The sequence below is a fragment of the Lampetra planeri genome, chromosome 10 (assembly GCF_965212315.1).
Source record: "Lampetra planeri chromosome 10, kcLamPlan1.2.h2, whole genome shotgun sequence".
NCBI lineage: Eukaryota > Metazoa > Chordata > Hyperoartia > Petromyzontiformes > Petromyzontidae > Lampetra > Lampetra planeri.
The window spans coordinates 6,208,416-6,222,499 of NC_136116.1; the positions used below are offsets into that span (position 1 = coordinate 6,208,416).

The 14,084-nt window shown below is 51.3% G+C and overlaps 1 protein-coding gene across 2 annotated transcripts; it reads left to right on the forward strand.

Moving 5' to 3' along the window:
• Positions 1 to 12,061, forward strand: LOC144720918 (contactin-associated protein 1-like). Of its 2 annotated transcripts, XM_078598083.1 has the most exons (7): positions 1 to 3,970; positions 4,538 to 4,659; positions 4,887 to 5,036; positions 6,283 to 6,437; positions 7,077 to 7,203; positions 8,953 to 9,141; positions 11,308 to 12,061. In XM_078598083.1, the coding sequence occupies exons 1-7, from the start codon at positions 3,702 to 3,704 to the stop codon at positions 11,325 to 11,327; spliced, it is 1,032 nt and encodes a 343-aa protein (XP_078454209.1). In that variant the 5' UTR covers positions 1 to 3,701; the 3' UTR covers positions 11,328 to 12,061. The 2 variants fall into 2 exon arrangements, with proteins under 2 accessions (XP_078454209.1, XP_078454208.1); XM_078598082.1 differs by having other exon boundaries at positions 8,953 to 12,061.
• The last annotated feature ends 2,023 nt before the right edge of the window (positions 12,062 to 14,084 follow it).

Consider the following 14,084-nt stretch of genomic DNA (forward strand, 5'->3'; position numbering starts at 1 on the left):
CATCACTATTGACAGAACCATCACTATTGACAGAACCATCGCTATTGACAGAACCATCACTATTGGCAGAACCATCGCTATTGACAGAACCATCGGTGCTGACAGAACCATCGCTTGTGACAGAATCATTGCTGGAGACAGTAACGTTCCTGCCCCGAGTGATGGTTCTGCCTCCAGGCATTGTGCCACAGCCTAAGGATGACATCCCCTACACTTCGCCCATGTTCGCGGGAGCTGAGCAGGTGATCGCAGAGTCACTGCCATCTGCCCTCACTGCGGTTGATCCGCAGCCCCTACTCGCCACGATCACGCGAGCAATGAAAACCGATGTCAAATCCAGTAGGCCTGAGACGTTTGCCAATCGCAAACCGTCAGCGACAACGACTGAGCCGCTCGGCCCAGAGAGCCCTGCCAACAGCGTGCAGGCCCCGGCCCAATTCTCACGGGATCTGACCGTGACCGGTGACTCAGATTTACGCGCGTTCACTGCACCGGGAGATGCTCGGGAGGAAGCAAGATTGTTCTCGAGTGGCGACGAGCAGGGCCGCAGTAATTCCGTCCCGATCGTCGACCGAACCTCGACGACCACGGAAACGCCAGCGCAGCGATCGCACAATCCGCCCGGACCTCCGCACCCGACGCGAGGTCAGAGCTCGAGGGTCCTGCACGCTTCTCAATGCTGCGCCACAACTGGGGCCACGAGCGAAAGTTCTTCAGTCACAATGGTAGCCTCTCCAGATCCTGATGGGCAAAGTGGAGCTGCTGCTGCTGCTGGCATTCCCCTTGCTCGAAAATTAGAGGATGTATGGGGTCAAGAAATGCCTGATCCCGAAACCACTATGGTCACGGTGCCCACAACTAACAAATTGAATGAAATCTACAAAGTACCGCCCACGTCACCCTTTTCTGCATCGCACGCAGATTTGCAAGCGGCGCGGGATGTCGTGGCCACTGAGCAGAGGGGGAGGCCCTCGGTGCCGTCGTTTACCAGTGGAGACGCGGCGCCTCTCGTGCAGCCTTCGTCGGCTGAGCATCGCGGTGCAGCTGCTGCTGCTGCTACCAATACAAAGAGCGAGGAGACGTCACATATCCTATGGGGAACCGCTCGCGAAATCACACGAGCAGCTGCCAGCGATTACGAAAAGCTGCGCTTGTCTTTTTTGGACGCTGTCAAAACGAGCGAGGTCGGAGTGGCACGCGAGGCCGCCACGCCGTCACGGACAGCGGCGCCGGTTCAGGTCAAACACCCAGGAGGGCCCAGAGGAAGAGCCTCGATTGACGAGGTCACGCACGCCCACGGCGAGGTTCATTTGACAGCGGGTGTCGTCGAGTCCCGCCTTGGGCTAAGTGATGGAGCAAAGATTGCGGCAGATGATTCTAAGCCTACGCAGTCAGTTCAGTTGTTAATTACCTCTCATGGCCATGAGCATTTAGCATCTAGCCGTCAGTCTGGGGCTAATGATCGTTTGTTGGGTAATGTTTTGGAAGACAACACAACCCTACAAAGGTCACTTCAAGCACACCCAACTGTGCCTGCTCGTGTCACGGGAGGTCATTTGATGTCTGCTTTGTTCAGGCCTGGGAGGCTCGCGTGGCAGGACGTCAGAAGTGGCACAGCGCCCCGCAGTACTGTACCTTCGTCTGAGCCCACAGTCTCTCGGCTGTCTGTCATCGACAGCCACGGCAACATTTCCAAAACATTTGCGCCGGCGCCGACGACGCTGCCGTGGGCGGGTCGCCACGCGACCCCACAAACAGCGGCGCAAGAAAAACCACAGCCGACTGACAGCAGTGAGACCGTGTCGACCCCGGACACCCGTGCACAAACACCGTGTCCAACGGTAACGCCGTCCGCGCGAGCAAAGGACGGCGAGGTACCACAGTTTGCGCAGAAACACGCTGACGATGAAACGTCTCTCGGAGCGGCATCGCTGAGTGCGCGCACCGCGGCCGCACGTTTACGCGTGTGGCCGACCCCTCGTCCCACGCAGCAGGCGAGCTCGCGTCTCATAAAAACAACAACAGCAGCTGCTGCTGCTGCTCCCGCGCGGGCGGATGAGGCAACTCGACTCGAGACCGGCGGCCCTCGGGGCAACGTGAATTATTCAGGCGGATCGAAAGTTTGGGCTGCGCCAAGGCACGACGCGACGGCTCGCGTTTCGCTCGGCTCCGTCCCGCAGGTGCAGGCGCAAGCGGTCACGACGAATGAACACAACAGCGTCGTGACCCCGACGGTGGCGGCACTGACACCCGGCCTAACAGCTTCGGCCGGTCCCGCTCATGGTGGAGCATCGCAGACCACACTCCACCCGATTGCAGGCGCAATAGAAAACAGTAGTTCTGATGTTATGGACCGCATGGGCAGTTCGATCAGTGTTACTACACCTGGGCTGCTCACAGGGTCTTTCGCTACACGCATGGAGGAAAGTGTTTTCCATGAGCGATCTGAAAGACCAGAAAACCCTCAGGATACTACTCAACCACGTCTCTCTGAGCAGCATTTAAACACACAGCCTCCAGATATGCCTGAATTGCGGACACCAATTGCGAGGTCACAGGAAACGTCAGAATTCACCTCCAAACCCACTCTAGATTTACAGCCGCATTTGAATCGAGCGGTGAGCACCAGTCTCCCAAGAACTCGCACCAAACTTGACCTAATCGCCGCTTCCACGGCAGAAATTCACGCCGCGTCCCACGGGAAGCCGCCTGTGACGAGCCCGTCCGGCCCGATCGCAGGAGAACTCGGCACCACCGCTCGGCAAAGCGCGACTGCGCTCACGAGCCGGCGGCCGCACGGCACGCAGCACGCCGCTGCCGTCCCGCGCCCGACAACGGACGCCGAGAAATTAGCTTCAAGCACATCTGGAGCGGAGCTCCGCTGGGAGTCTGGCACTAATCTCGGAGGTGGCACGCAGACCCCCGCCTTGCTGGCGCCGACGGACTCGTCCCGGGGGCATCCGGAGCCTCCGCTGGGCAGCACTGCGGAGCCACCACCCGACGGTGCCGAGCCACTCCCCGTCGGTAAAACGCGGCCGGCGGGGGCTCGTGTGCGCGTTGTGAGGTTTTCGGGGCGGGGGGGGGGAGCTGGCAAATTGTTTTCATTCTCACGAAATGGCAGAAGAGCTGGCAATACTGGACGCTATAAATTATATAACACTGTCAGTATCACAATCACGTATTGTGATATAACGGGGGTGGAGTGGTGGCGTAGTGGTTCACGCACTGTCCTCTTAGCCCGGCGTCCTCAGTTCTATTCTGGGCTATAACATCAGCAGGCGGGTGATATCTCAACCGGTCCTGGGCCAACCTTCCTTCACCAACTCGCACTGCTAATCAGGGTGAAGTATGGTCAAACAATCACCCTGTCCACATCGGCGTGAGTAGAGGCTTTCATCTAGCAGTGGATTGACAAAGGGCCGTGAAAAAAAGTGACGCGTAATAACGCGCAATGGCAGGTTATGACAAAACCAATATTTACTCTTTACTCACTAAGCTCTTAAGCCTTGTTTGACTTCACAGTTTTTGTTTCCTGTGATGCTTTAATTCTGGCTGACTTTGCAAAGTTTCAACTAAAGAAAGACGCCTTCTCGAGAGGGCCGCACAACGTGACCTGTGCACGTGTTACATGCGAAACGTGAACCCGGCTTGAACTGAAAAATCAGGGTGTCTCAGCCGCGGTAATTAATTTCCCAAATTTGATGCAACGAAAATTATTTTACGGTGACCGTGTTTCGGTAGACACATGTGGTGGCGTGCTGGCCTGGATGCGGGCCGGCGAGATCCGCAGTCCGGGGTTTCCGCGCGCCTACCCGAGCGGCGCCGATTGCACGTGGGAGGTGCGGGCGCCGCCGGAGTTTACGCTGCGCCTGGCCGTGCAGGCGTTGGGTCTGGAGGAGCGGCGCCACTGCGACTACGACTCGCTCAGCGTTTACGACGGCACGGGGGCCGGCAGGAGGCTCCTTGGGAGGTACTCGCCACCCACCGACTTGCCGCTTACTGGCGGTGCAGTGCACGAGCGTGTGTGCGTCTTTTGAAGTGACGCTTACGGCAACGAGTGGAGGGGACGGGTGGCTAAACTGCAGCGAGTTGGTACAGTCGGGAGCACAGGTGGCACGTCTGCAAGTTGTTCTGGACAATTCTAGATTTGAAGCTTTCGTGACTGCAAGGATTCATACTCTTAGATTTTTCGGTAAAGTCACGTAGGTAAAAAATGAAATTAAAATTGATAAAAAATAAAATAATAATAAATCACGACGTTTCGGAGGCAACACAAGTCTCCGTCATCAGGTGGGACCGTCACAGCCAGATTTGTTCTGGACAGTCAACCCATGGCACTTGTCTGTCCCATGACCTGTCAGCCTTCGACACTTCACGTGACGACCTCAAAGTGTTTCGAGCCTGGCACATGCGCTGTGGAGACGTCACGGATTAATGGCCTCGGCTCTCGCTGCTGGCTCTAATTTGCTTTGTGTCTCTTTGTGTCTCTTCGTGTCTCTTTGTGTCTCGTTGTGTCTCTTTGTGTCTCTGGCTCCAGGTTCTGTGGCTTCAAGCTGCCACTGCCGCTGCACAGCTCGGGGAACTCTCTGACCCTCGTGCTCAAGTCAGACGCCTCCGTGGAGCACGAGGGCTTCTCGGCCAAGCTCACCCTCGTGAAACGTACGCGAGGGACGACGCCGATGGCGGTGGTGGTGCCGCCACCTCCGCCGCTCCGTGGGGCGCGGGGTGAAGGAGGGGAGGCCGGGGCGGGGCGGGGGGGCAGCATCGGCGGCGGCGTCTGACGGCCGTGAATAATGCATGCGACGGGCACAGCGCGCGGTCGAGCAGCGCGCGGCGGCGCGTGATGCAGCGGCGCGTGATGCGGCGGTGTCGCGTTGCCATCTCAGGGCCGAGGCCGGCCGTGCTGGAGTCGTGCGCCGCGCTCAGGGAGGCCGGCGTGCTGCTGTCCGGGAGGTACACCGTGGACCCGGACGGGTCCAGGGGCAAGGCGGCGCCGTTCGAGGTGTTCTGTGACATGACCTCCGACCCCGCTTCAGGTGCCCGTGCGCTCGGCTGTGGGCAGCCGTGGGCAGAGTGTATGCTTCAGCCCAGACAGATGCCCGCTGCCACCACACAAATACATTTAAAAAAATTGCAGATAGGCTGTAAGGATACATCAATGGAGCAATTTAAATCAATCTCTTACGCTCATTGTGCACGCATCGATTAATGATTGTGAGAATTATTTGTTGAGAATTTACACAAAACATAGGAAAAATAATACGGTAATGCTCCATTCAGTTTAATCAAGGGAACAAAATTAAACAAACGAAGCACAAAAACTAGAGGAAAAAATGCGAAACTAAATATTCGAAGCAAGACCAGGGGTTCATCTTCTTGGTTCTTTCGGTAAAGTCACGTAGAAGGGAAGTAATACAATAATAAAAATTAAACATAATAAAATAAGTCTGAATGACGCTGTCTCCCCGACAGACCTGGTCTTCACCTGAGGACGGCTGCTTGCGTTGTGGCCGAAACGTCGTGAGAATTATTTTATTATGTTTTATTTTTATTATTTTATTACTTCCCTACTACGTGACTTTACCGAAAGAACCAAGAAGATGAATCCCTGCAGTCACTAAAGCTTTAAATCGAAATTCAAGACCAGGGGGTCGGCAAGCTGCAGCTCCGCAGCTGCATGCGGCTCTTTAAGGACTGCCTCGTCACGTTCTTTATCAAGAACCACCGTCTTGTATTCACAAGCATTTTTTACTGAATTCGAATTTTTTTTATCTTATTGTTATTTTGGTTGCCGACCCCTGAGCGAGACAAAAAAAAAACAATCATAAGTTCTTCAGTTGATTTTAAGACCCTGAATTGTGACAATGCATCAGTTTGCTGGAGGGGGTTATTCTTTCCATGCCTTCCTGAATCAGATTCCCTTTTTACAGGGTTCATAGAAACCTCACAGAATACTTCACACGCATGTTCCGCTTCAAAATTTACAGCGTCAACTATTTATCAGCACTCGGCCCGTGTGCTGTAGCGTCACATGGTCTGAAGCGCAACACCACTTTGCTCCACCACTCCACTAAGCCGGTGTCACGTCGCCTGCTGTTTAAACGTTGACTCTACCCGCTCAGTAATAATAAATATAATCATTGGTGCATTTAAACGCCTGTGTCGGGTGGAGGAGGGGTTCACGACACGTAATTAATTGTATCATTACGTAGTTAAACCCAATACTCAAATCGGGGATTCTTGATCAAAACTCGGATCCTCCATTGCCTGTGCGTCCACCAGGGGTCACAGAGGTCGGCCACGATAGTGAGGCGCGCATGCGCGTGTCCCCGTGCGAGGAGGCCGGCTGCTACCGGCGCGACGTTCGCTACGACGCCAAGTTCCACCAGATCCGAGCACTCGTCGCCGTCTCCAGCGACTGCGAGCAGCACGTCAAGGTGACCGCGCCAATAATTTGTCGTCATTATTGTGCCAGCGCCAGACTCGAGACATCTGCTATCAAAAGTTCGCACCTCTATTTTCCATATTTTTATTTGGCGAATGCTTTTACGCGTGACTTTCATACAGTTGGAGCACAAGATACACAAAAAATATATATAATTCAATAAACGCATATGTATGTCGGTGTTATATGCGAGTGGACGTCAGCACACGTAGGTAGCCACGGAGCCATGTGACAGCATCCGCCCCCAGCACGTGCAGGACAACGAGTCCGCCCAGCACGCAATGACCCACTTCACAGCCAGAGACAATGTGCTCCACGCTCTCCTGCTCCCGGCATTCATGCAGCGGACTGTCACATATTACGCTCCATAAACAACACAGCTTTCTTCGCACGGCTGTCTTCCTTGTCAATCGTTGACGGCGGATATGCCGTATGCGACTGGACAGCCGTGGAATTGGCTCTCCTAGTATTGACCTCAATTTGAACTTGAGTTTGGTCTTCCCGGTTGCACGTTCCCTCTCATTGGTGCTCGTACACCGCACACACACACACACACGCGCGTCGTCGTCGTATCGATCCAGCAATACGCGGAGCGGCCGAGGATGAGCGAAACCTTCTCACTCCGTCGCAGCTCCACTGTCGCCACATCCGCTTCCTGGGAGCCGGCTGGGGATGGTGGGTGTCGTGGGACGGACGGAGGATGTTCCACTGGGGAGGGGCCGAGCCGGGCAGCGGGAAGTGTGCGTGCGGCATGACCGGTGAGACGTAGCGTCAGACCAACAGACTCGACGCGTGCGTCAATAACACTGCCCTGATGATGATGATTATGAGTTCGTATGGTCAATGAAGAGCCACTATTTGGGAATCATCTCTAAGGAATTTAGCCATTCAGTTGCTTTGTCTGAGAGTTGGTGAATTGCAAAAACACACGGCCTTCAATTTAATATTTTTGAGCAGTGTCAAGTTATGTGGCCCACGTATTGGAGTTTGTAGATGCAGTCACACACAGGAGTCTTATTCTCCACTTGCGCATTCGGTATCCGCATCTTCCGTGATTTGTGTTTCCTAAAAGAAAAAAAGGTGGACTTGGAAGATGGTCAAGAATAATAACAGAGTGGCAGCCAAATAGAATGGAACGCGTCCAAGGGGATGTCCATCTCTGAGATGGAGCAATGAAATCAGTTCATTTGTAGCTGCTGGATAGATTCTTGCATCGCAGGGTCGTGAGAGGTGTTTGCCGTTTGGCGAGGTCTTCATACAGCAGTGGATTGAGCATGCCTGATGGTGAACAAAAATATAATGGCCGACGTGTCGGGCAATAGGCCTCTTTCGTAGCACTTAAACAGAGAGATAACCACAATGCGACTTTGGCCATGCAACCCAAACAATGGACCACCGTAGTTATAGCTCCTTCAATGGAGGAATAGCAACACTGCACAAACTCTCTCCTGAAGCCCACTCGTGGCTCGCAGACCTCAATGTTGGCATTGAGCTCCTGAAGATGTTGCCATCATACTCACGAATGTAATCGAGAGGTCAAAGAGAGTGAGTAATAGTTGGAGACTCTGCTATACACCACAGGGTGCTGAGATAAATACACTTTAAATATTGTGTCCAGATGAGTAGTCTTACATGAACAAAAACATTGAGTAACAGAAAAACCGTGCAAAAGTAAAACACGTATGCATTAACACAGTTTTATTCAAAGTAAAATTCCTAAAAGTTTCTGACATTGTACCCAGGGTTGACTGGGGGGGAAGGGTGGATTCATGTAGGGACACCAGCGGTGTTAGAGGTTAGCGTGCTTTGCTATGAACCTGGCTACCCGGGTTCAAATCCAGCTCACGGCCAACACCGGTGACGTTTATCGGAACCGGTTTTGTGCTTCCCCTAGGTCGACTTAGCCTCCAACAATTACCTGGTGTGGTGTGTAAACATCGCCACTCGGGATACAAAGGCGGCAGAGCGTGGTGCTGGCCATCCACTCCTTTGTGCGCCATGCCGGCCTTCATAGGTGCTAACAGCACTTGCCCCAGATGCCTGTTAAGGACATACGGGAGTTCTTGGTCTTCGTTTGTCAATATACATCAGGGGTTGCCTCTGGGTTTGTGTGGTCTGAAGGCAATCGGCTTATCTCAGTTCAGCTCAATGTTTTGTCAATTAATCCATCGTTTCTCCTCAGACACTTTAGTGTGCACTGGTGCGGAACAGGGCCAGAGACATCGCCAGTCGTGCGTGATTGTTATTGTTCCTGCCGACGCGTCGACATGCCCTCATTAGCGAACTTATTTTACCTGCAAATAAAATCGACTCAGATGAGTCCGGTGCATTAATATGAAACACAATACAAAGAAAAAAACACCTGCGTTTTCAACTAAGAGGACTTGATAACCCCTTGAACCTCAACCTTGAGCACTGTTGGCTCCGCACGGTGAGAAAGAAGTTCGACATACATGCATGCAAAAGTAACAGTGAACGTTGACCAACGTCTGCTGCCGCTGCTGCAGACTCTTGCTATGCCCCCGGCAAGCCGTGCAACTGCGACGCCAACGACCACATCTGGCGTGGGGACGAGGGCCTGCTGACGTCGCGGGCAGCGCTGCCGCTGCGCGCCCTTCACCTGGGGGACACGCGCGACGCGCCGCTCGAGATGGCCTACCACACCATTGGGAAGCTGCGGTGCCGCGGCAGGGCCGGTAACGACCTCACGGGCACCGCCGCAGCGATCCTTGGGGAGAACGGCGTGACACAAATGCCATCTTAATGGCTATTTGTTTTCTATTTATGTAAAACGGAACACGTGTGGAGTTAACTCTTTGATTATCACGCTGGACTTGTAATCCGAGGTCGTCGGTTCAGTTTGATCTTCCGGCGATACGGCAGGTTGATGTGATGGGGGCAAGTTTCTTTAATCTCCCCCAAATTCTCTTCCACCCAGCAGCTATGACTGGATTGAACGCAGTCGGACGGCGGATCCCCACCAGAGGCTATCACTCCGACGACGTCACTGCATTGACGTTTTGATAAAGTGTATTAGGAGTAATGTCACGGTGATGTCACACCACGGCGCTATAATTCCGCGATTGGCAGCACATTTTTACGTATTGTTCTCATTAACACAACGCACAACTGCTGCGAATTAAACCACCTAGACGTTGTATCTACAAGACCTGTCTGGATGTGTTATTGTTGTCATCTAAATTTCGATTTAAAGCTTTCGTGACTGCAGGGATTCATCTTCTTGGTTCTTTCGGTAAAGTCACGTAGAAGGGAAATAATAAAATAATAAGAATAAAACATAATAAAATACAATTCTCACGACGTTTCGGCCACAACGCAAGCAGCCGTCCTCAGGTGAAGAACACGGCTGTCGGAAAGACAGCGCCTGAATGGACACCACCAAGCTTGGCAGCGTATATTTAAGCTGGGTTAGAGGGGGAAGGGCGCCTTGACAAAGGAATTTGCATATCAACAGGTGAATTTAGCATATTTATGGTAAATGCAGATATGGGATTAGTCACTACTTGTGGAATCCGTAGGAGGTGGGGGGGGGTCTCAGTCATATTATGCCCGTGCATTATGTAGGATTAGCTTCGTCCCTCGCGCTGCGCCACTCTATGATTGACTCCCATCGTCTCATTTCCCAAGCTCCTATAACAAGACACACAGACAGACACACAGGCAGAGAGAGACAACACAGACACACAGAGAGAGACGCACAACATAGACACACAGAGACCCAATGCCTCTGTGTCGAGGCCTTAAATAGAGATAGAGGTTGGTTGGTGCAGAGAGAGGGAGGTGGGTCTGCTGGGGCAGCTGCTGGAGCAGATAAATTAGCATGTCAATGATTCCACCCCGAAGCGACCGAGGGCAAGAAGATCGATTGGCCCTATGAGAGCCTGGTACATTTTAGAGAGAGAAATAGTTTGAGAAAATTAAATGTAGCAAATATTTTAGAAATGTAATGTAATGGCTCACACACAGTTAACGTGTCTGTGTTTGTCTCTCTCTCAAATCTGGTTCTACCTGATGACGGTTGCTTGTGTTGAAATCGAAACGTCGTACTCTATTATTTAATTTATTTTCTCTTTCTACGTGACTTTAGCGAAAGAACCAAAGAGTAATTCCTGCAGTCACGAAAGCTTCAAATCAAGTTTTAACAACAACTTTGCTTTGTTTACACCTTACCCATTAGCAACCTCGATAGTGCCGCTTGACGTGTTTGTGCCTTTGGGGGGGGGGGGTGTATGCTCAGGAAACGAATTGTGTGAACAACTCAAGTTGGAAGCATTGGTCTGGGGTGTGCTCTTTCTCTTGGCGTGGGACGCAAGCGTGAGTTGGTTGTTGTGAAGGCTTGTCGTGGTTTTGTGTTGCACTGCCTCTGAGCGTGCCCTCCCCAGAGGGCACTGTTAGTGGTTTATTTGGCACTGCAATGCTGTTAACTATTTAACATTTTTATTTTATTTTAACAGGTAAGGCCCACTGAGATATATACCGTAGCCCGTTTTTCAGAAGCGATCTGGCTACCACAAATGATAGCTCAATGAAGTGGCTTATCAAGTGGAAGTGTATAGCAGCCAAATACTCTGACCAGAGGACCCCGAGAAAAATGACCTGCAAACTCCAAATATACAGGCGTCATTGTCGGGATCGAATTCACGACCTGTATACTGGGCGAGGTGTAGTTAACATCTCACCACCGTGGCGCCCTTGTTCATTTGGACGACCTGAAATGTGTTCTGGTGAAGCTAGCAATGGTCTACGTATGTAATGGGTGATATCGAAGAAGACGTTGGAAAGAGTAATTCCGTTTGCGCATTCAGTTTTTTTATTTTTCCCATTTTGTGTTATTTTTCCAGATCCTGACGGGGGCCTGTAGACTCGCCAGCTGTCTGCACAAGTGGATGTTGACAAGTGACGTGGTGTCACGCACGCATTCTGAATACAATAGACTGTCAGTGCAAGGACTGTTAGCGAGCACAAGGGGCCAGCACCACGCCTGGCTGCCTTTGTTTCTCCAAGTGCTGCTGCCGGACCTCGCTGCACGCAGTTACAATTTTGGGCTGAGTCAACCTAGAGTCATGACAATTTATAAAATGTATACAGACAGTTGAATCGTTCCATGCATAGCAGTTGTTGCCGGTGTTGTACATAACAAGGAGTTAAACTTGGATAGTCAGGATTGCGTGGCATGGACCAATATGACCCCATTCCCCATGCAGGTGGAACACACGGACACACACAACACACGGACACACACAACACACGCGTGTCTCCAGCTCCACTTTAACTGCACCGAGTGCAATGCAAATAACATATTGGGAAACCGTCATTCAAATGCACGTAATAAATCATGACACAAATATGCTGAAAGGGGAAAATTCACAAACCCTGCATCGAATTCACGCAAGAAAATGATCAGCTGTTTTGTTGATTTCCTAACATTGTCGTCATTTATTTTTTTAAGCTTGTACCCCCCTCCAACAAAAAAAAGACGTGAGCCGATATTTATTTGTCTTGTGCAGTTTTATTCAGAGAGTTTTTTATGCACCACCTTACTTAGTGTTTTTTGTTGTTGTGTAACTGCGACCAATAAACAGATTATAATAAAGATATTGTGTTCGCAACTCGTCCATGCTACGAAAGGAATAGCCGAGTCGGCGCTGGTATTCGGACGATCGTGAGCGGCGGAGCCGGATTCACGCAGCGGCTTTAGGGGGTGCAACATGAGGCCTCAGATTGTGAATGACCCCCCCCCCCCTTCCCGAAAACATATAAATGCATTGCTTTATAACAGTTGACACGCAATAATGTAGCACTATGATATAATCCCTACAGTGTAATTTCTTAATTAAAGCCGTAGTGTCACCGCGTGTACTACTACCGGTTACGTGCGAAAAAAAAAATAGCTTTGATCGTAATTTTTGTCCTTAGATTTAGCTTTTTCAAATCGTACATCACATTTGAAAAAAAAAACGCTCCGGAAATAACCAAGTTGAATAACAACGGAGTGATTGGCATCAACCATGGGCGGCAGTGGTGGTGGTAGTGGTGGTGAAACAGCAGAGGGAATAAACTGAATGTACAAAGAGGGGGCCCCAAAAACTACAACTGCCTAGGCCCCCCCCCCCCTCAAGGTCAATCCATCCCTGAGCGTGACGAGAGCGACTTGCTTGACCAATGGTTGCGCGAACGCCTTTGGAATTCCTGAATTCTCACGACTGCGGGCGCCTAACCAGCGGCTTCCTGCGTCAAAGCACGTCTGTTTTCCCTGCAATTTTCTCATTACGCTCTTGCGTAACGTGAATGAAGAGCAATTTTGATTCTGCGGAGGAATGTAGATTGCAGCATTCCCACCGATCGTGTGCAGTGGAGCCTGCGTTAGTGTTCAACGTGTAAAATCACACCCAGAGTAGTGCATCTGCTCCATCTGCTCTGCTCATACATCTGATGAGATTATCTGACATGCATACGATGAGCGCCTGCTTTACGATGATTAAAAAAAAAGCCACAACCCAATCTCATTATCCATCCACACTGCTGGTTTTCTGCCCCGTTCAAGTCCAGACTCAAGACGTGTCTCATCTCCTTTGCCCATCTATATTTATATATATGCCAAATAAAATACCACCTTTCCCCTCATGATGTGCGTGTGCCACCTTATACGGTACCCCATCTTCATGCCGTTGCATTTATAAATACTGTAATTAGTCACAGCCCTTTGTCTAATCCACTGCTGAATGAAGGCCGCCTCCCAACGCTGTGTTGGTCGTGGGGGTTGTTCGACCACACTTCACCACACCACTGGTCAGTACGCGTGTTGGGGAGAGCCCATAGACGCTTAAGATGTCACTACTGATGGTAGCCATTGGCTGGAATCAAAGGCAGGTCGACAGGTTCATATTACAATGTGCTAACCATTGCGCCACCGCTCCACCGCACTTGTATTTCGACGCTCTGTGAATCCAAATCGTGCTGCAACACATTCCTACGGAGGGAGCTGGTAGGAACGTTGGGTTGCTCGGTCAATGGCCAAGGTCAACGGCGGCGTGGTGTATTCCGCAAATATGCCCGACTGTGAGGACGGGCACAAGCCGGCGTGAGTAGGTTAAACGTTGAGTTTTATAAGGGCACCACGGGGTGACCAGCCCCTTCCCACCCAGCCCCACCCCTCCCACCCCCACCCAGCCCCTCCCCACCCTCCCACCCAGCCCCTCCCCCACCCTCCCCTCCTCACCCAGCCCCTCCCTCCCCACCCAGCCCCTCCCTGCACGACGGACGGACGGACACAATAATCCCCTGTGGGCTAGTGTAACCAGGAGGATCCTACCAGTATTATTCATTCCCTATACGGTGTGCATATGATGTCATAACACAGTAAGAGATTAAGTATATTATTGATGTGATATATAAAATTATGAATGCATAACATTACTTTTAATATACCATTTCTACCTTGTTACACGGTATGTTATATAAAAAAAAAAGACGAAACGGCTTCCTTTTTCTATTCGAAGGATTAAAAATCTGTGGTCGCGTGGATTTTTCTCCGGGTCCTCCGGTTGTTTTCCCTCGACATTTAAAAACATGCGTTTGGGGTATTTGGCTGCAATACATTTCCACGAGATAAGCCACT

What these genes read in the sequence shown, in the direction of transcription:
- LOC144720918 (XM_078598082.1), top strand. Translation starts at nt 3,702, where the DNA reads ATGCAACGAAAATTATTTTACGGTGACCGTGTTTCGGTAGACACATGT. An exon ending in GGCAGGAGGCTCCTTGGGAG is followed by an intron (nt 3,971 to 4,537) that starts GTACTCGCCACC and finishes CTCTGGCTCCAG; the next exon opens with GTTCTGTGGCTTCAAGCTGC. An exon ending in GTGTGCGTGCGGCATGACCG is followed by an intron (nt 7,204 to 8,952) that starts GTGAGACGTAGC and finishes CCGCTGCTGCAG; the next exon opens with ACTCTTGCTATGCCCCCGGC.